Source organism: Xenopus tropicalis, chromosome 4 (genome assembly GCF_000004195.4).
Source record: "Xenopus tropicalis strain Nigerian chromosome 4, UCB_Xtro_10.0, whole genome shotgun sequence".
In the NCBI taxonomy this organism is placed as follows: Eukaryota; Metazoa; Chordata; class Amphibia; order Anura; family Pipidae; genus Xenopus; species Xenopus tropicalis.
The window spans coordinates 115,515,227-115,537,704 of NC_030680.2; the positions used below are offsets into that span (position 1 = coordinate 115,515,227).

Genomic DNA, 22,478 nt, shown 5'->3' on the forward strand with positions numbered 1-22,478 from the left:
GTAGATATCAGTGATGGTGACAGGAAAGCACAATTTTGCAGCTTTTTAGAAGTCAGGAATAAATAAAAAGTGCTGATAACAGTTATCCCTAGCACAAAGTGCTTTTACGGCTATTATAACCAATTCTTTCTTTAGAAAAATTATATTTTCATAGATAACTTAACCAGGTTAAATGTATAGGTAACACAGTACAGGTATGGGACCCTTTATCCGGAAACCCATTATCCAGAAAGCTCCGAATTACTGAAAGCCTGTCTCCCATAGACTCCATTGTAATCAATTATTTCCAAATTTTAAAACTGATTTCTTTTTTCTTTGTAGTATTAAAACAGTGTCTTGTAATTGATCCCAACTAAGATATAAATAATCCTTATTGGATGCAAAACAATCCTATTGGGTTTAATTAATGTTTTATTGATTTTTTAATAGACATAATGTATGGAGATCCAAATTACGGAAAAACCCCTTATCCGGAATACCCTTGGTCCCGTGCATTCTGGATAATGGGTCCTATACCTGTATATTGCAGTCTCTCAGTTCCCTGCATGTTCTGTCACTGGCATCCATTAAAGCAGTGATCCCCAACCAGTGGCTTGTGAGCAACATGTTGCTCCCCAACCCCTTGGATGTTGCTCCCAGTGGCCTCAAAACAGGTGCTTATTTTTGAATTCTTGGCTTGGAGGTACAGTTTGGTTGCATAAAAACCAGGTGTATTGCCAAACAGAATCTACTGTAGGCTGCCAGTCCTCATAGCGACTACCAAATAGCCAATAACAGCCTATATTTGGCACCCCCAGAAATATTTTTATGCTTGTGTTGCTCCCCAACTCTTTTTACATTTGAATGTGGCTCACGAGGAAAAAAGGGTTGGGGACATCTGCATTAAAGTATACTTAGATACTGCAAAAATTGTGGATAGAGGGAAAATGCAGTTTACCTGCTTAATTCATGGGCCCTTTTATTAATTTCAGGGTCAAGAAGCAAGATTAACAAGGTTTGCCCAGAGGTGGTTACAGTAGGTGTACTCTGCTTTGTGATGAGCTGAGCTTTGCTACCTACCTATGTTAGGAGAGCGTCTGCTGTAGTGAACTAGGCCTGCTCCCATGAACAATAGGGGAGATGCAGGCAGAGTCCCAGAATAACTTGGACATTGATGGCAGAGCAGTATATGCTTGGATGGGCAGAATATTTTAGATATTTGTTGAGTAAATTAATACATTTCTGTTACTTTAAAGGTACAGCAAGGGTGCCTCACCTGGATTCTCCCCTCCTGTTGCTAGAAAAAGTAATAAAAAATGCAGGTTCCACATGTAGACACAGCTGCTTCTACTTCTGCTGCTTCTTCTTACTGAAACACATATGTAAACATCACTACATACCATACAATTTCCAGCCTTCTGTGTCTCACATCTCACATTTGCAGTGAGTACAGACTGATTTTTATCATTTAAAACCCCAAATCCTTCGGCCGAATACCAAACAGAATCCAAATTTGCATATGGAAATTAGGGGTTTGAAGTATTACATAGAAGTGCGTTTAAAATTTTACTTTTGTGTTTGCATAACCAAAAGTCACATGATTTTAGGCATTTGGTTCGGCCAGACACTTGGATTTGGCTGAAAAACCTTATTCTGACACCGAGAACATTATTTGTGCAATATGACTTTAGATGATAAAGTGTAGAGAAACCCTATAATTATTAAAGAAGGAAGAAAGGTAAAAACTAAGTAAGCTTTATCAGAAAGGTCTATGTAAATACAGCCATAAGCACTCACAGAAACACTACACTGAGTCCTCTGTCAAAAGATTTGTTGTCTCGGTTTTCCTGTGCCAGAGACACACAGCTCTCCCCTCTCATGCTTCCCCCTCCCACAAGAATGCTAAGAACTAATTCCCCCCTTTAGGAATGTGGATCTGAGCCAATCAGCAGAAAGCTTCCTCATAGTCTTACACACTGAGCATGTACATTGGTCTCGGTGCAGGAGCAAGGTATTATGGGAACTTTCTTTACACAGCTCAGCGTATTTTTTTCCTATGAGGCTTCTGATCATCTGAATGGGACAAATATGGGGAGACTTAAGGGCACTATTGAGAGAACTGAAGGTATGCCTGCGGCTTGAAATTAACTCTTTATTAGCCTTTCCTTCTGAAGACTTCTACAGGGAAATCTAATAAAAGTGATACAGAACTGCATAAATAAAAACCAAACTTCTCATCCCACATTGTTATATTCTTTATCTTACCATTATTACACTGTGAACTTTAGGATCTGCTTATATAAAACAAAGACTTATTGGAGTAATCAGTGAGACAGATAGACGTTCCAGGAGCCTCACGCATTCCCCACATTTCGCACCAGTTGAAACGTGAGTGACTTCCTTTTTTTGTATTTGCACTTGACATGCCCATAGCCGGAAGCCACGGTTTTTAGGAATGTGCTTTTAAAGTTAACAGTATTATTGACTCTATTTGGAGAACACAATCGATTTTTCTTTTTGTACTATATAATACAAAGACTTTATCAGTAAGAAGATTTCTCTACATACAAACTATTTTGTTTTTTTTTCCCCACTGGTGGATGTGTTGCCAAATACCTCTGCCCATCTGCAAAGCCTATATTAAATTCACACAAAGGAAAAATTGTTTGCACTGCACATATTTTTCAGTTAATAACTTTTATTAGATTCCCCCCTTAGACTTTATTTGTTCTTTCACACCCCATGTGCTTTGCACTTCCCATCAAGCTCAGCACACACCTACACATCTGCCCATAACATACAATCCATATTTTTTCCCCCTCTCCTGCCTCCTTCTCAGCACTTACTGCTCAGTACTCTGTCTCCAGGCATGGAAATATCCAATGGTCCCATACGACCGCCCTTATTTTGTTAAACTCAGTGGAAAGCTTTCAGGTTACATATGAGTGCAATCATAAGCACTAGCATGCACCTCCTGCTGGGCTTCTATCATGTATTGCTTCATCACATGTATTACTCTCCTGTAATTTCTTTCATATGACTTTCCATTGCCTGAAGCAACATATTTATTAGTGTTTTTTAATGACAGAGGGTAAGTGACTTAAAGGAAAACTATATCCCCAAACAATGTAGGTCTCTATAAAATATATCATGTAAAGCAGCTTATATGTAAAAGCCTGCTTTATCTAAATAAACTATTTTCATAAAAATATCCTATGATTCACAGAGCACACAAACAAGCCAAGGCACACATACATGCTAGGCCACAGCAACCAATGAATAGACAAAGTTCTGCCTCCCACACTACGTCCTCTTACAGTAAAAGCTGCATTATTTCCTGTAATGTGATCTCTAAAACAGCACATAGACCATCACAAAATGGTCACTCAAGGGAAAAGATGTAAAAGGGCAAAATTATATTATATATATATATATATATATTCCAGTTCTGCATTAAATTCAAATCTTGAATATGTTCTGCTTATCTAGTTATTTACTTATTTTCATCAGTGCCTAAGCTGTTGTTGCAGATGGGACAATTTGTTGCCACGATTAAAACCCATTGCGGCAAAGAAAAACACAGTAAAGGCAAGCACAAGAACTATTTGTTGGGACCATGGATTTGTTAAGGGCAAGCAGATGTATACAAGTCAACATAACCATGCATAACCACCATTTATATCCAGTCTAACATAACCATGCATAACCATTAATATCCAGTCTAACATAACCATGCATAACCATTTATATCCAATCTAACATAACCATGCATAACCATTTATATCCAGTCTAACATAATCATGCATAACCATTTATATCCAGTCTAACATAATCATGCATAACCATTTATATCCAGTCTAACATAATCATGCATAACCATTTATATCCAGTCTAACATAATCATGCATAACCATTTATATCCAGTCTAACATAATCATGCATAACCATTTATATCCAGTCTAACATAATCATGCATAACCATTTATATCCAGTCTAACATAATCATGCATAACCATTTATATCCAGTATAACATAATCATGCATAACCATTTATATCCAGTCTAACATAATCATGCATAACCATTTATATCCAATCTAACATAACCATGCATAACCATTTATATCCAGTCTAACATAACCATGCATAACCATTTATATCCAGTCTAACATAACCATGCATAACCATTTATATCCAGTCTAACATAATCATGCATAACCATTTATATCCAAGTCTAACATAACCATGCATAACCATTTATATCCAGTCTAACATAATCATGCATAACCATTTATATCCAGTCTAACATAACCATGCATAACCATTTATATCCAGTCAAACATAACCATGCATAACCATTTATATCCAGTCAAACATAACCATGCATAACCATTTATATCCAATCTAACATAACCATGCATAACCATTTATATCCAATCTAACATAACCATGCATAACCATTAATATCCAGTCTAACATAACCATGCATAACCATTTATATCCAGTCTAACATAACCATGCATAAACATTTATATCCAGTCAAACATAACCATGCATAACCATTTATATCCAGTCAAACATAACCATGCATAACAAGTCAAACATAACCATGTGCAAAGCCAAGTGTCCCATTTGACTTTGGGGCTGTAGAAATGAGTTCTCTGTCATTCTGAATCTTGCCTACACCCAGTACTGTGCAAAAAGGCTTTTTAATTGGTGTCATCCTGTGCCTAATTTTTGCTAGTATTAGGAAATGAGCCCTCTAGTATTTAGGAAGGTATACAGGCTTCTTACGTCATGTTATGCAATGTTAGATCAGTTTCATCTAAGTGATTCTTTATATTTCAAAGCACCAAATGATCATATTCTCTCTGTAGTTAGAGAAGGAAAATGTATATTTAATGAGTGTACAATATAGCTAGTGCCATTAAAGCAAGAGATAGGGAAAGAATAACCCTCTCCATTTAGTAAAAACATTTAGCATATTTAGTCTGGCAGCAGAAAGTCCAGCAGTTATTACCCATTAATGGACTCTGGCTTTCTGAAAGGCTCTTTAATGTAAACGCATATTCTAAACTGAGACAACAGAGTATTATCTGTCACGGATTTCCCTAACCTTGCAGTTGCATTGAGGAAATTCCCTTAATCCCAGTTTTGCCAAATAGTATGGGTAGGGTGCCTTAGCATAATCTCTAGCTGATTGCCATACAGCATTAGAAACTTTTGGCACTGGGCCTTGTTTAATTGCAGGTGCAAAATACAGGGTCACACTGCATTTTATGCCTTGTGTATCGGAGCAATGGCTATAGGTAATACCTACTGCTGCTCCCGCCCACAGTAAATGAGGCCGCATGAGTGTTATGCTTTATATATAATATCTTGTAGCATCAGTAAAAACAGATCTAGAAAAGTCAGAGATGCCAAATTGAGAAAAGCAGCCTAGTCACATACACTGTACAGTTACAGAAACACAATTCCCAGGAATACATGCAGGCTATTGTTTTAAAGCCATAGACACAATTAAACCAAGATGGGCAATGGTAAAGGAAGTGGGCCATCACTTGGCTCTCTGAGCCCTTCTCCATTCTCTAAAAAACAAAGTTCTACTTCTTTACACCCGAGAAACCGTGATTTAAAAAAAAAGGTGCACTGAAAACAGGTCCCAGCTCATTAAAGGGTTGTATTGCATCAGATGGAAAGCTCTATGTTTCATGCCTCTGATTTAGAGGGTAAAGACTGCCATCCTGCCCTGTCTGTCAGAGGAGGGGACATATTTGTACAATACATGACTTCATCAGTTTCCTTTTTAGCCTGCGAGAAGAGAAGCAACATCCTGCAGGTGCTAGACAGGCCTTAAATGTACAAGGGAAGAAGCCAGCTGGAGTAAATTGGCAAGATACTAATATAGCCGTGATGTCTCTTTACAGTGTTGCCATGTCATATGACGTACAAGAAGCAAAATAAAGCAGAGACCTGTGTTACAGTGAACCAAGTATCCTAAGTCTGTTCATCAGTAAATTCCAGAAAATATATATATTGTGCTGTTGCAGAGTCAATTCCCAAGGAACATAGACAGGAAACGTATATCTTATCGCGGCTCTGCGATTTGCCAACAGTTTCCTTGCAAGGCAACTTCGACAAACCGCGGCACCACTTAGGCCATCCCACCGCCGATTTACATTCTAGCCGGTGGGATGGCATTGCGGGGAGATTAGTCCCCGTGTGTGGAAGTTTGCTCCTGCTCAGGACACACATACTGAGGCACCAGGCACCATCCTTTTTCTGTAAGTGCTGCACTGCCATTTGTTCTGTAATTCCATGTGCTGTGCTACTGAAGCTGGGTGCATGCCCAAAACAAACATTGACAAATGATATCCAAAACTGTTCATCTGCTCACCCAGGGCCTTTTTTATTCATCTTCCAAGCTGCTCAGGCTTATGATGGCTAGTCACAATCATTGCTTTTTATCGCCCAAACAGTACATGGAGTGTGTATGTGCCACTTTCAATAGTCAAAATAGTGACTTCATGTAGCCTTATGAGAAACATAGAAGTGTATTAGCAGAGAATAAAGGGGAGGCACGCCGTGGCAGAACTCACAGTGGGGCAGTGAATAGGACACATTTTAACCCCACTGCTTTACTACATTTACATGTGTCACTGCATAGCTGGCTGGAGCTCTAAATGCCTGCTGGAACATAGCATTTAGCACATTCAGTGGCAAAGGAGCGTTTGCATGTGCACCTCTTCATTTTAACAATTCTACTTCATATTGCAGCTATTTTATTTTAATGTCAAATGACCAGAACTATCACACAATGATTGGGATAGGGACTGATATGATTCTATCCTGGACAAGTTTCAATATTCTATTTTAAGTTAAAGCTACATTTTTAACATTTTCAGATCTCATGTCTGCCAACATCTTTTATCTTTTGCTTAAACAAACCCCCAGCTGGTCTGTAGCATTTGGGAAATCCTGAAGAGAAGTGAAGTGAAGAATTTCACTTTTATTTCCTAGTGGTATTAGACCTTTAAAATTCCCTTTGAACTGAGCATGTCAGATTTTGTACTTTTAGTAGAGCAGAGACCAGTCAACAGAAAACACTAAAAACAAATTGTGTAATTAGAGAGGCAGAGTGAAAACTGACCACTCTTTCCATTTTTATTTCTACATTTGCTGGAGTCCTAACTTGGTTTACTGAGAATATAATTTGCTAATTTTATCTGTGTTCACACCAAGCAAACTCTCTGCAAAGAAAGAACATACATTCATTTCTTAAATATTAGATTAAAATCATATGTGTATATATATATTGGCTATATACTCAATGCATCACAGTAACATTACTATCCTGCATAGTTGGTAGAAAGTGCCTCTGAAGAGTTTGGGCAGGGTAGTGATCTCGAGTTGGGCGTATTGAGTGGCAAAGCAAGTGTCACTTCTGCAGGTTATGGTACAGGGAGAGTCCAGATTCCAGTAAAGCCTTAAACCACTTGTCACCTTTCCCTTGGTGACACAGCCACAGAGTTTGAGATTGATATAAAAAAAAATCTGACACTTTTAGTTGGTTGGGTTGTAAATGGTGTCAGGTGCGGGTTAATATCTTTTCTGACCCACTCTTCAACAGGATACAGTAAATGGACTTCCAGTGAGTTCAAAGAAGTGACTTGTACCTAAAATCCAAGAATTCAAACAAAACAAACACATAAAAGTAGATATTAGGAAGCCATAGTGACATATTTCTCCTATATTAAATACATTTGGGTTCACAGTAACCGGGAGAAAAGAAATTATAAAGCAGGAGTGGGATAGGGCAGAAGTGCTATTAATGTAAGCACAAAAGCCATGTCCATTCAAGAAAATGACAAACTTATCCTTCTCCCTTCATTACACAAAATATTGCAAAGCATTCATTGCAGACAAGAGGTAACAAGGTAGAGGCTGAACTTAGGTAGGCAGCCAGGAGTTGAACTCGCCAGCCTTGGGATCACAGTTTCAGATAAAGACAGAGAGGCTCTGACTATGGTCCAATGAGTTTCTTCAGGAAAGCGTCAAGCTGATCTTCATCCTTCAGTCCCACAAACTTATCCACAACATCTCCATTTTTTATGGCCAGGACCGTGGGCACAGCAGAGACCTGAAAAGACAGATAGACTGTGAGACACTGTGGCCTCTATTTACAAACTGTCTGCAAAATCTGGTGTAATGAAGGCATGACTGCAGTTAATTTGTGCCAACATGCCATGTCAAGTGCCAATAATTACATTGTGTGATCACTAGGTTCAGAAGTACTGCCAGGTCCAGACTGCTGGTAATGTTAGGGTTCCCTAGGGTCCATGCATGCAATTAGAGCGTGCTGGCTGCTCACCACAATTTGGGAAGGTGCATATACCTATACCTGGAGTGATATCACCCCCCTCCCTTTCCCCCCCAGCAGACGATCAGCAGAACAATGGGCAGGTAGCAAGATAGCAGTTATATACCACCTAGTGGTATATATCAGTATTTCACGCAATATAAGAAATCCAAGTCCAGCTTGGGACTCCTCCAGTTACATGGGAATAGGAGAAACAATAGGTTATCTGAAAGCTGTTCTAATGTGTAGCACTGGCTCCTTCTGAAAGCTCAGACTCAGGCACCATGAACTGAGATGGCACCTACACACCAATATTACAACAAAAAAATACATTTATTGGTTCAAGAATAACATTTTACATGGAAGAATTAATTATATGTAATATGAACTGTGTAATATAGTAATAAAAACTACACCATAAAAAACCATGACAGAATCCGTTTAAACTGTATGGCTTCCTTGTATTATAGTTAATGAGAATGAGATAAAAAGAAACTGCACAATTCCCATGCATTTATAATTAAGTTTGGGGTGCTTATTTTGAACAGATAAACATGGGATTAGGGAAAGTTTATATCCCCTTTAGTTATTAGAAAAAGCTTGTTGTCACTGTTATGTCAGGATACAGCAGAATGCACAATCTTTGTGACCAATACTCCTTACTGTAATGTAAAAGTTACTGTTTTAGGGTTCATAACAGTCACTTAAAACACGTAAAGGCAAAAGCAGCAATTCAAGGGTTGAATGTCCTACTAGTTAGCTAGTGCTTTGTATGTCACTGTCAAATCCCCAGCAAGACAAACAACAGGCATGAATATCTGATTCTGTTTGCTCACAGGGGGCACTGACACAGCTTAGTTATGAAAACAAACTGTACTAGCTAAATACCTAAAACCCCTCCCATTAAAGGGAAAGTACCCATCTAAATTTAGTAAGGCTAGTATACATTTATGCCACAGTTAAACCACTTTGCGCTTTGTACCAGCATTGCTGACCCACCCATAACGCAGTAGGCTGCTGACCTGTACTGCACATTTCCTCAGTAGGAACATCACAAGTGGTAGCTGTCTGTAGTAAATCTGTATGTCTGTCCCAGAAATGCAGTAGCAAACCAGGAGGAAGCTGGAACACAGTGTGTTATTTATATGCTTTAACCCCTTCTATGCCTGCTCTTGAGGGCAAAGTACAATAAGGAAATTTAGATTTATGGACTTCAGTATAAACCTACACTGCATGATTGTCTGCATACATGTAACACATGCTTGTGTGCATACTACTCCACACCTTTATCTGGAACTAAAAAATGCATTTTAATGTGATTACGAGATTTAAGTGTTTTACCTGCAGCAATTCTTACAACCTAAAATGGCCAAGAATTTGTTGAAATTTGGTCGCCACTACAAAACGCTGGAGACAAAACTCCCCATCTGTGATTATTCACAGAAAATGTAAATAGCTGATCACCTGGTTTGAGCAATAAATAAAACTGCATTTATAGCTGCAACGTTTATTCACCATCAAGGCTAGGTGAGTTTTCTGTTTGTTGATTATTTTACATTTATTTTTACAGGGCAGACATACAAGAGGAAAGGGTTAAGCAAAGGAATTTAAACGGCTAATTTCGCAACACAATTCCAAGGGGCGGCCTCATCCCCCAAGGTGATAAGGAAGAGTGTGATGTTCTGAATGTGTGAGGAGCTCCCCCTATTGCACATACTAGGGACAATTTGTAATTGTAATAAATAGAACTATCTGCTTGTAGGAATAGCTTATTCAGTTATTTGCCCTGGTGTGCAAGCAAACAAACAGACTTTTGCTCATGGGAACCTGGAAAAAGGAAAGACAACGTAGCCCAGTTAGGCCCTATTAGTGAGGTGGGCAGTAATCGCTATATCAATGATATCAGATCAATGTGTTGCTCCCCAACCCTTTGGATGTTGCTCCCAGTGTCCTCAAAGTAGGGGCTCATTTTTGAATTTCTGGTTAGGAGGCAAGTTTTGGTTGCATAAAAAGCCAGTGTAAAGCCAAACAGAGCCTTCTATAGGCTACCAGTCTACATATGGGCTACCAAATAGTTCTTAGTTGCACCCCCATGCTTGTGTTGCTCCCCAATACTTTTTCCATTTGAATGTGGCTCATGGGTATAAAAGGTTGGGGATGCCTGCTCTATATCATATCAGCAATGTTCTAGTAACCCATACCCTTTATACACATAAGCAGCTAATACAGCATGAATGCAGCTATCCCGCAAGGGTTCAGCTGGATGTGAAATGCTATACTTCCAAAACAACATTATCAAGCATGACAGAAATATATTATTTTTCATACCAATATTATGGTTCATTTTTATCCGGTTTTTGGAATAATATTTTCCCTAGCACTGCTAATTTCCCAAATACTTACAGATGCACTTAATAGGATATTTCACTTGGCTTCACAATGTTTTCTTACTGTATACGTTTATTTTAGCTAGTTAAAAAGGAAATTAGTTTCACTGTATTCTACATATTTTTGTTACCATAGCCCTACTGAGGCACACAGGCTAAGATATCAAACAGCTGTCCTGAGGGACAGTCAGCAAAACTGTTCTGATACCATGACTTCCAGATTGACCAGTTGGTTGGTTGATTTTCCCCAATGTGACGATCACACCAAAGGATACAGAGACAAACTGTACTGTACGGTCAGCATGAGGGGATCGGACTGCTAGGCTTTTGGAGGAAACGCTCCAGGGAAAGTCACAACATTCAGATTGGTTACAATTTAATTTGTATAAAACATTATTGAGCATCAACCCAGCATTAGTCACTGATACTAAAAATGTATTTGTATGGAGAAAATATACTGTAGGATTTATGCCATGCAAAAAAAAAAAAAAATCACATTTCTCACCCAATAGTATACTTGCAATTTAAGTAAAGAGAGGTGATGTGACACCTGACAATTGAGTTGATGTTAGATGAGTAGAAAATTCACACTTTAGTAAATATGTCCCTATAGGGATGCCACCTTACCCAGTTAATTACAGGAACATCCAGGGACAGGGTTAATGATGTGACAGGCTGTGTTTGGCAGACTAGGTAAGTCACTGCAGCAGTAAATTACAGATAGTTGCAGTGGTGTTTAGGTTACTTAACCGTCTCTGAGTTGGGGATAGTTGCAAGACTGACTAGCTTGCCTTCACAGAACATGGCCCATGAGCATAACTAGAGAAACTCACTAGCTACAGTTTCATGTCATTACCTATCTTTCTTTTAGTAAGCCCAGGTGGTTCAGAACCCACACTGTCATGCACAGTTATTAGTTGATTTTATATTTTGGCAAGCACACAATAACAACAAGCCAACTTGGCATCATTACTTATGTCCCAAGGGCTCTTCTACTAGATTAATTGCCCAAATGCCTAAAAGAGATGCATGCGTCAACTCAGGCCATACTGAATACTAAAAGGAACCAGCAGACAATGAAAAGGCATATTTTATTAGCTCACTAGCTCAAGGGACAAAGTTGTCTATCTTTGAATATATAGACTTGCAAATGGCTCTTACACAAGGCCGTTTATGCTTGTAGCATGTGTGCTTCTGCCACAGAAATTAAATATTTAACTGAAGTAAGTTTGAGTCTCTAACCAAAATGGTTCTACCTGCCTGTATGTAAAACACCTGTGTGAATAAGCCCTAAAGTCGTCCCAAGTGACTTTAACAGTACAATTAGGCTAAGGGCACATGGGCTGCTGTCTTTTTGCCCTTTTTGCTTTGTGTGCATTGACAGGCACAATGTTGGCCTAAGAGCACACACAGAGCAGATTTCGGGTGAAAAGCATATCATTGCATTTCTGCGCCAAAATCCACTCTATGTATGTGCTCCTGTGCCATGCAATGCACAAAGATAGAGGGGATGGGAGGCAGCAGACTGGCTTGACAGAATGAATCAGTATGCCATTATTCTTATTCTATAATTGCCCATACAATTTTTCGCACTTTTCATACTGGGCATTGAAGGGGAACTCACAACACACAATATGCAGGCAGGGTGCTGTGTTTACAAAAGCTTAATTGCCACCTGAGAAAAGTCATATTCACATTTTCATTATAAGGGTCCCTAGAGGCCACGCACTTAAACATATTGTTCATTAAACTGTTCAGTACATGGAAATAGTAAAATGCCTTTGCTTTAAAGGAAAAGTAACGCAAAAAATTTTTAACTAAAAAATCTATTCTACCCTCCCCCAATAATTGCCCTATCCTGAAAACTATTTGTTATTTATAATGCTTTAGAAGAAAATACCTGTAAAAAACTTGGCTTCCGGTCATTTCAACAAAGGCGATATGGCGACACAGGGAAAGTTTCAGGGGATATGGCCATGCAGGAGAAAGTATCGGGTGAAGTTTAACTAGGCGATCGACTGATCGAGTCTAGCCTTCCTTCTGTATAGGAAGGAGTCAGGCTAGACTCGATCAATCGATCACTGCATAGTTAAACTTCACCCGATACTTTTTCCTGCATGGCCATATCCCCTGAAACTTTCCCTGTGTCGCCATATCATCTTTGTTGAAATGACCGGAAGCCAAGATTTTTACAGGTATTTTCTTCTAAAGCATTATAAATAACAAATAGTTTTCAGAATAGGGCAATTATTGGGGGAAGGTAGAATAGATTTTTTAGTTAAAAATTTTTAGCGTTACTTTTCCTTTAAAGAGGCAAAACCAGAAAGTGTTGGTGGGTGAGGCTTATTAAAACAGTGGGTGTGGCTTATATTTGTGCAAGGGGCTTAATTTTGGAATGCCGCGGTCTGTATGGCACACAAAGAATCTACTCCACTCCACTCTCATTGCCCTAGTTAAACCACTGATTAAAATTCATATGTAATGTCACTGCTAGGAAATATAATTAATGTAAATGGTTTCATTTAGCTTAGATATGCACTTAGTAGCAAAGCAATAATGGATGCAGACCTTTTAGTTGCAGGGGGACAGGAGAATAAGGGCCTCATAAGGTCATAATTAATGAGCAATTTTAATTTATATTGGCAAAACAGGGCAGTTTCTGATTCTTTGAGGACCCTAAAGTTGATTTGCTTTTAGGCCCAGTAACATCTAGTTATGCCACTCTGTGCAAGTGTTACCTTTCATTGCCTTAAAGCTTTTTGTTACATTTAATTAAGGGCTCTGGCACACGGGGAAATTAGTCGCCCGCGGCAAAACTCCCTGTTCGCGGGCGACTAATCTCCCCGAGTTGCCTTCCCCTGCCATCCCATCGGCGACAATGTAAGTCGCCGGTGGGATGGCAGACGCAGCGGGACGATTTCGGGAAATCGCCGAAAAAGACTCGCAAGTCTTTTTCGTCGATTTGCGTGAAATCGCGCCGCCGCGTCTGCCATCCCGCCGGCGACTTACATGTTCGCCGGTGGGATGGCAGGGGAAGGCAACTCGGGGAGATTAGTCGCCCGCGAACAGGGAGTTTTGCCGCGGGCGACTAATCTCCCTGTGTGCCAGAGCCCTTAAGGTTCATGAGATCAACATCTACATGATAAACTGTGCTTAGATTAGGGAAAATACTGATAGCTCTCTTTGTTATGGTCTTGTTTTGACCCCCTTCTTCTGTTCTCCCATTTCACTCTCACACTCTCTTTTTAGATTATTTCTTTTGATGTTTCCCCCTTGGTTTTTGTTTCCTGTAAACATTTTCTCTGAGCACTCACCTTCTCTCCCCACTTTCCTAATTTTACCATTTCAATTCTGGTAGAGCTTTTAATCCTCTTTTCATGCAATATTTATTGAATGTTTTCCTAACAAGCAGTTATCTGCCACAAAGTGACTGGATATGATTGTAACTGGACTTTGCACCCGCCACTGGCAGTCTGGCATATGCAATCCATGTGCCACTCAGCATTAGGCATTCAGTAAATTTAAGAAGGAACGAATAATTAAGATTGGAGAAAGATACTGAATAGAAATGCCAAGTAAATAGTAACCCAAACACAAATTATAGCTCCCAAATGGGGTAAACTACATGAAATCATAGGGAGATGATACAGGGAGAAAAAGGGCTGTGTGTGGGGTATTTTGTGACTGATTAGTACTGGAGGCATGTTTGTATGTGTGTATGCTTGTGAGAATGTCTAGTGATTGGATAAAATGTGTTTGGGGCAGAAATTGAAATGTAATTAAAGTTCAGGTATAGGATATATTATCCAGAATGCTTGGGTTTTCTGGAAAGGAACCTTTGCGTAATTTGCATCTCCATACCTTAAGTTTGCTATAAATCAGTTAAACCTTAAATAAACCCAAAATAAGTGTTTTGCCACCAATATGGACTCATGCAGCTTAGTTTGGATCAAGTACAAGGTACTGTTTTATTATTACAGAGAAAAAGGACATCATTTTTTTTTTTTTAAATTAGAATTATTTGCTTATAGTATAAGGGAGATGGCCCTCCTGTAACTGGGAGTTTTCTGGATACAGGGTTTCCACATAACAGATCACATATCTTAACTTTATATTTTATTTACTTGCATATATTTGTTTGAAATCCTACCTCAAATTCAAGAGCAAGGTCAGTATGGTCATCTATATCCACTTTTGCCATCACAACTTTTCCTTGTTGCTTAGCAACAACCTTCTCCAATCGGGGAGCTAGAATTTTGCATGGCCCACACCACCTGACATGAAACATCAACAACAAAGAATAAAATTGAAATTCTATCCAAGTACAATGATAGAATGATGAGCACATGTTGAGCACTGAGCTACCAATTTACACAAGAAAAGCTGAAGAGGAAAAAAAAAATCTGTGAATTTTTAACTTGTAGGGGCAGTGACAATTAACTAACTTTAAAGGAACAGTTCGGTGTAAAAATGAAACCGGTTAAAATAGACTGCAAAATAAAAAATGTTTTCAATATAGCTAGTTAGGCAAAAATGTAATCTATAAAGGCTGGAGTGAGCAGATGTCTAACACAATGGGCAGAACTTTACTTCCTGCTTTCAGCACTCTAACCTCTTAGTTAAGGTGGCCACACACGTGGCGATCTGCGATCTTTCGTGCGACCATCGGTCGCATGAAAGATCGTCAGATCCACCACTAACCTTCAGGGCTGAAACAGGCAGATAAGGAGATAGAAACAATAGGATTTCTACCTCCTTCTGCCGATTCAGCGCTGAAGGCAGATTTTGTTCAGGCGCCTTCTATGGCGCCCGATCAAAATCTTTTAACTGGCCCGATCGGCGAGTCGACCGATATCAGCAGCTTCCTGCGATATCGGTCGACTCGCCGACTTACCATACATGCACCGAATATCGTACGAAACGAGGTTTCATACGATATTCGGTGCATGTATGGACAGCTTTAGTCAGTGACTTTAGGGGGAGAGGCAAGACTCCAGATCCCACAATGCCTTGCATGTTCTGTGAGTAATAAACTTGTGAAGGAGACTCCCAGCAATTGTTCGTTGTAGGAAATGGAGCCTTTGCTAGAGGACAGCTGTCTACTGCTCCATTGTTTCCATGATATATGTATTTACGAAAAGCAGTGGATGAATAGCAAGGAACAGACTGCCTTTAAAATTACATTAAAAAAATGACTTTAAAACCATTGGATGTTTTAATTAATGAAAATAAGAAAGATGGCTAAAATTACATTTTCTTTAATTAGGCAATTTTTTTTTTTTTATTATGAATTGGTGGAGTACCTTTTTCTGGTTGATAATCATGTGTAATATTATTAAATCTCAGCATATTTAGACTCATTTATTATAAAGTCTACCCTGTGCTTTTCTATACTGTGAAATTGTACAGTGCTGTGTAGTATGCTTCATAAATAAAGTTATATAGACATGCATATCTGTAACCATTGGTTTCATATGAGAGATTACATTAGTTAACCCTTCTTATTAAACCAACTTACTGTGCATGGAAATCCACCACCACAGGTGTCTCACTGCCAACAACACGCTCTTGAAAGTCATCTGCATCCTGGACGTTGAATGTAACTCTGCATGGAGTAGAGGTGGAGATGGGCCTCAAGTTACAGTGGGGATGTAGTCTAGAGGAGGTCAGGGTCTTGAGTCCATGTGATCGTATGCCATTTGAGAGGCAAGTGGAGAGAGAGGGTGCTGGAGCGATTAGGCTTTTCACAGACGGAACAACAACTCGCTTCAAGAACAGGCGTTGGGCCATCTACGTGAATGAATGACAAAACAATATTTAGAAATTTACCATAGCAGCTCTGATTTATACTGGCACCACAGACCTGCCCATTAATGCCCACTCCTTAGTTTATGTGAATATTAAAGACAGCATACACTGCTGGTAGTAGGCAGGCTGAGTACTGGTAGGAAGGAGGTGATTAAGTTATTTCTAATGTCATAGGAAGAATGGACCAGGCTGCAGCAGTCCCTGCTCATATGTTTGATAGCCAGCAAAGGAATCAGTATCTCGGCATGCCCTCAGTGACTAAAGGTGGCCATACATTTTGCGACCTGCTTATTTGGCGACTTTACCAAACCAGCAGATCTTCTCCCAATCTGCCCATCTAAGGTGGCCAATATCAGGCTAATTCAATAGTTTAGCTCTCAATTGAATTAAAACAGCGGGTATAGGTGCCATCGGCTCACGGACTGCATCAATGAGCTGACGTTGTCCCTGATGCAATGGAAAAATTAATCCTGTCCGACTGAGATCTAGCCAGGTTTAAGCCAGATGTTGGTTGGGTAGGCCCGTCGGCGGTCCCCATACAGGGGCAGATAAGCTGCCCAATTGGTTTGAAGGCCACCTTTACAAGTAAAGCTCAGGGAATGCAATCTTATAAGTTCCCCTTTCACAAAATATGGCTGTAGCACTTGCTGAGGTGTACGAAAACAAAGAATGTCTTCCCTTTGGCTTTAAGCTCTGAATCAGATTTACTTCATAGTATGGGATAAGAAAAGATCACAATAGGGTGCCCCTATATGGGAACTATTTTGGACATTCCTCACTAAATTAAAAGGTCATTGGCCTGCATCTATGTCATGTGCAAACAGGACTCTCATTACTAACTGTACATGATTGTTACATATCATTATGTACACCGCTACCAAATATTTTGGTGCTTCATCTGATTGGACTTGTTCATATATCAACAGCACCAGACATACAACACGGATTCCAAAAAAGTTGGGACACTAAACAAATTGTGAATAAAAACTGAATGCAATGATGTGGAGGTGCCAACTTCTAATATTTTATTCAGAATAGAACATAAATCACGGAACAAAAGTTTAAACTGAGAAAATGTACCATTTTAAGGGAAAAATATGTTGATTCAGAATTTCATGGTGTCAACAAATCTCAAAAAAGTTGGGACAAGGCCATTTTCACCACTGTGTGGCATCTCCCCTTCTTCTTACAACACTCAACAGACGTCTGGGGACCGAGGAGACCAGTTTCTCAAGTTTAGGAATAGGAATGCTCTCCCATTCTTGTCTAATACAGGCCTCTAACTGTTCAATCGTCTTGTGCCTTCTTTGTCGCACCTTCCTCTTTATGACGCGCCAAATGTTCTCTATAGGTGAAAGATCTGGACTGCAGACTGGCCATTTCAGTACCCAGATCCTTCTCCTACGCAGCCATGATGTTGTGTTTGATGCAGAATGTGGTCTGGCATTATCTTGTTGAAAAATGCAGGGTCATCCCTGAAAGAGATGACGTCTGGATGGGAGCATATGTTGTTCTAGAACCTGAATATATTTTTCTGCATTGATGCTGCCTTTCCAGACATGCAAGCTGCCCATGCCACACGCACTCATGCAACCCCATACCATCACAGATGCAGGCTTCTGAACTGAGCGTTGATAACAACTTGGGTTGTCCTTGTCCTCTTTGGTCCGGATGACATGGCGTCCCAGATTTCCAAAAAGAACTTCGAATCGTGACTCGTCTGACCACAGAACAGTCTTCCATTTTGCCACACTCCATTTTAAATGATCCCTGGCCCAGTGAAAACGCCTGAGCTTGTGGATCTTGCTTAGAAATGGCTTCTTCTTTGCACTGTAGAGTTTCAGCTGGCAACGGCGGATGGCACGGTGGATTGTGTTCACTGACAATGGTTTCTGGAAGTATTCCTGAGCCCATTCTGTGATTTCCTTTAAAGTAGCATTCCTGTTTGTGGTGCAGTGTCGTTTAAGGGCCCGGAGATCACGGGCATCCAGTATGGTTTTACGGCCTTGACCCTTACGCACAGAGATTGTTCCAGATTCTCTGAATCTTCGGATGATGTTATGCACAGTTGATGATGATAGATGCAAAATCTTTGCAATTTTTCGCTGGGTAACACCTTTCTGATATTGCTCCACTATCTTTCTGCACAACATTGTGGGAATTGGTGATCCTCTACCCATCTTGGCTTCTGAGAGACACTGCCACTCTGAGAAGCTCTTTTTATACCCAATCATGTTGCCAATTGACCTAATTAGTGTTATTTGGTCTTCCAGCTCTTCGTTATGCTCAAATTTACTTTTTCCAGCCTCTTATTGCTACTTGTCCCAACTTTTTTGGGATTTGTTGACACCATGAAATTCTGAATCAACATATTTTTCCCTCAAAATGGTACATTTTCTCAGTTGAAACTTTTGTACCGTGATTTATGTTCTATTCTGAATAAAATATTAGCAGTTGGCACCTCCACATCATTGCGTTCAGTTTTTATTCACAATTTGTTTAGTGTCCCAACTTTTTTGGAATCCGGGTTGTATAATAGTTATAACTAAGAACCACATTGATTTGTGTATTCAATGTAATTGTATTTATTATTAGATGCAGGCTGATTAGGCATCCTACCCCCTAACCTGTGCATCATTCAGACTGCTCTATGCCAGGTGATAAGTACCTTTGTGCTCTGCTTCTTGCGCCAGATTTTGATCTGGCACAAGGAGCAGAATATAGCTTTCCCCTGGGGAAAAGTGCTTCTTACGCAAGTGGCAATCTCTTACGCACCCCTAATCCTAATCACTAGATTAACTCCAGAAGATCATTTATTTATGAAAACTTCACTTTATGGAGAACTTAAAACAGATAAATATAGCTTTCTACTCCCAAACTGCTAATGCTATTAGTTTATTAGTTTTTTTTTTTCAACTTTTTTCAATTTACAGTACCTTCTCCTACTGGTTCTTGGGTACAAAGATAAATCAAAATACATTTCCAAGGGTCTTCTAAATAACTGAATAGCCAATATGCATAGGATTACTGAACCATGAGGCACGTAAAGACCCTAAAACTGACAGTGCATACAATTTTTCATGGTTGAAACCTTGGCCAGTGCAAACACAACACATACTCTACATTTCATGTTATTGTAAAAGCCAAGTAACCAGTAAGTTAACAAACACAAACCAAACATACAGGAAAACTACACCTTCTGCACAATGCAAAATAATACAGTATGCATTTATTTATACACAGAAACAGCTCCTGACCTTGTGCTCTGCACTGTCATTTGTAAGTGATCATTGTGATGATTTAGTCACACTGGGTAATAAAACAATTTTAGGGCAAAACAACACTCACAAAATGTTCAAACTGTGTGTGCACTTGCCCAAGTTGTGTGTGCATGCCAGTGTGCAGCGAGTGTGCAACAAAACCCCCAAACCTATTATAGAAATTGTAGAAAAGTTGTGTAGAAATTGTATGAGTACAGTACCTTTCTTCAGGCAGGCGGAGGAACTGGTCAGGGACCGCTGGAGGGTTCCACATGCACCGGAAGAATTCCTGGAGTGGGCGTGAGTGGGGGTGGGGCTGGGGGTGGGGCTGGAGCCGTAGCAGAAAGGCCTATAACAGTCACATGGTTGTGACGTAGCTGCTGCTGTCTTTGGCTCATGTTATGGTTTTAATTTGTCTGCATAAAAACAGTACAGCCTTAGTGCAAATGCTAATAAACAGCCATGTAGTTGCTAACATGCACTTCAGAAACTTTCTCCTTTGTGATCCCACAAACAGTACTCGCCACTTCCTTCTCTCCTGTAATACTCCTCCCACCAGCCTGCCCTTGTGCAGCACAGAAACATTACTTCCTTATCAGCTTCAGAAGGGCAAATCATTCTTTCTTCCCGAATCACTCAGCTGCTCTGGCTGACCAATAAAAAACGCTCTTCACAGTTGAAGTACAGAGCTTTGGCTGGTGTGAATATGTGATTAGCTAATGCTCTATTTATTACAGCGTTGAAGTTGGTTTCTTGTTCAGTCAGTGAGTAAGTAACTGGGTTTTAAAGAAATAAATGACCTTGGGCCACGGATTTAAAAGTTCACATTCATTGTCAGAGATGCCCTACATAAACTACATTTGTGCCAGCCTGGTTCGAAACGGTTCTGGGCAGGAACATTGCCACCAAAGGGGTAATAGCTTCTTATTTGGTCTGATGAATAAGTAACTAATGATTTAAAGTGGCATCAATGTGGATATCCTTGCAGTTCTATCTATTTGAATAAGCAACGGGGTGCTAAAGGGTTTAAGTGCCCTTGTGCCACTGATTTCAACCCATATATTTGCAGGTAGGGGTGCCAGCGGGGTAGTCTAAAGCCAGCGGGGTCCACACTCACAAAAAAAAGAAGAAGAAAAAGATACCATGTGTACTGCCACCCCCTGGAAGCTGCTGCCTCCTTCCACCTCCTTCTGCCAATTCAGCCCTGAAGACAGATTTTGCTCAGGCGCCTTCTGTGGTGCCCGATCAAAATCTTTTAACCCACCCGATTGGTGAGTCGACCAATATCAGCAGCATCCTGCGATATCGGTTGACTCACCGACTTGCCATACACGAGGTTTCGTAAGATATTATCGGTGCGTGTATGGCCAGCTTTAGAGTGGATACGGCCCTGGCTGTAAATTCTATTGTCCCAAAGGTTATTGCATACCTCCCAACTGTCCCGATTTTCGCAGGACAGTCCCTCTTTTGACAGCTCAACCCACAGTCCTGGATTCTTACTGAAAAGTCCCTCATTTCCCTTGATCTCCTGCACTGAAGCTAAAAAAGATAAAAATTTAATTAAAAGTAGCTTTTGGCAGAGAGCCCAGAAAGCTAAACAAGCTTCACCTGCACTTAGATACATTGTTTCTCACATTTAATTAAACAAGTGGGCTTTTGGCAGAGAGCCCAGAAAGGTAAAAAGCCACACCTGCGCTGAGATACAATTGTAACTAATAAGCTAAAATGGTCTCTTAGGGGAACTGAGACTTGCAGCTTAAAGGGCAACTTCACCTTTTTTTTTTTTTTTTTTTTAGCAAAACTGTAATAACACATAAAACAGGACCCCACAACCCCCAGAAATGTGTTCAAACTTTAAATAACCTGCCAAATTTAGTCAAATTGGAGTGGTATTTAGGGGGTGTGGTCAAAAAAATTGCCACGCTGCGCACACCATTTGTTTTTGTCCCTCTTTCCGTATTCAAAATGTTGGGAGGTATGTTATTGGGTTCTTAGGTGCGTTTATTGTGTATGTATATATACTGTATACAGTAGTGTGGATGAAAGCAAAGTCTAAAAACATTTATTTCCTGCCTGTTTCTCCAGCAGATGACCCTAAACATGCCCGGGCAAAATTAGCAGCTTCAACTCAATAGCATTCAATAATAGGTAAACTTGCTTTTTTAACATGATGATACATGTCATCCTCTATAGTTGAAACGGGATTACTATACATTAGGGAGTAATGTAAAATATATCTGGCCTAGTTAACATTAATTTGCCTATAAAAAGCATTTTTAAGCAGCAAACTGCAGATGCCAAACTCCCCAATAACTAATGCTGAATGCAAGACATATCGTACTGTACATTCTTTAAAAGTATTCAGAGTTTGTTTTTATACATCTGGGGAATGAACCAAGTGCCACTGTTAAGTCCCTCTTGTTGTTTAGTGAGAGTGCTTGGTGTTTGTGTTAAATCCTGCAGCCTCCTGCTGAATCAGCACTTGTAAACAGAATCCTACACCAAGGCATTATGATTTTAGTGACCTTTCTCATCATGTGACACAAAAGGAATCTCAGAATCTCAGATTTCAAAAGCTCATATATATAACAAGTCCTCATAGAGACATGGCATTATTTGACTAGAATATCCTGCATTACTTGCTAACGCAGTGACATGTTGTTATGGAAGCATTCATGGTTATGTAG

The 22,478-nt window shown here is 39.8% G+C and overlaps 1 protein-coding gene across 2 annotated transcripts; it reads right to left on the bottom strand.

Moving 5' to 3' along the window:
* Nucleotides 1–7,094: 7,094 nt before the first annotated feature.
* txn2 (thioredoxin 2) lies at nt 7,095–20,075 on the bottom strand. 2 transcript variants are annotated; one of them, NM_001008160.1, is given in 4 exon segments: nt 7,100–8,117; nt 14,874–14,997; nt 16,242–16,513; nt 20,013–20,075. In NM_001008160.1, coding segments are annotated over 3 exon segments (513 nt in total). In that variant the 5' UTR covers nt 20,013–20,075; the 3' UTR covers nt 7,100–8,000.
* Nucleotides 20,076–22,478: the final 2,403 nt, after the last annotated feature.

What these genes read in the sequence shown, in the direction of transcription:
- txn2 (XM_012960964.2), bottom strand. Translation starts at nt 16,513, where the DNA reads ATGGCCCAACGCCTGTTCTTGAAGCGAGTTGTTGTTCCGTCTGTGAAA. An exon ending in GTGGTGGATTTCCATGCACA is followed by an intron (nt 14,998 to 16,241) that starts GTAAGTTGGTTT and finishes GTTTCATGTCAG; the next exon opens with GTGGTGTGGGCCATGCAAAA. An exon ending in ACCTTGCTCTTGAATTTGAG is followed by an intron (nt 8,118 to 14,873) that starts GTAGGATTTCAA and finishes CTGTCTTTTCAG; the next exon opens with GTCTCTGCTGTGCCCACGGT.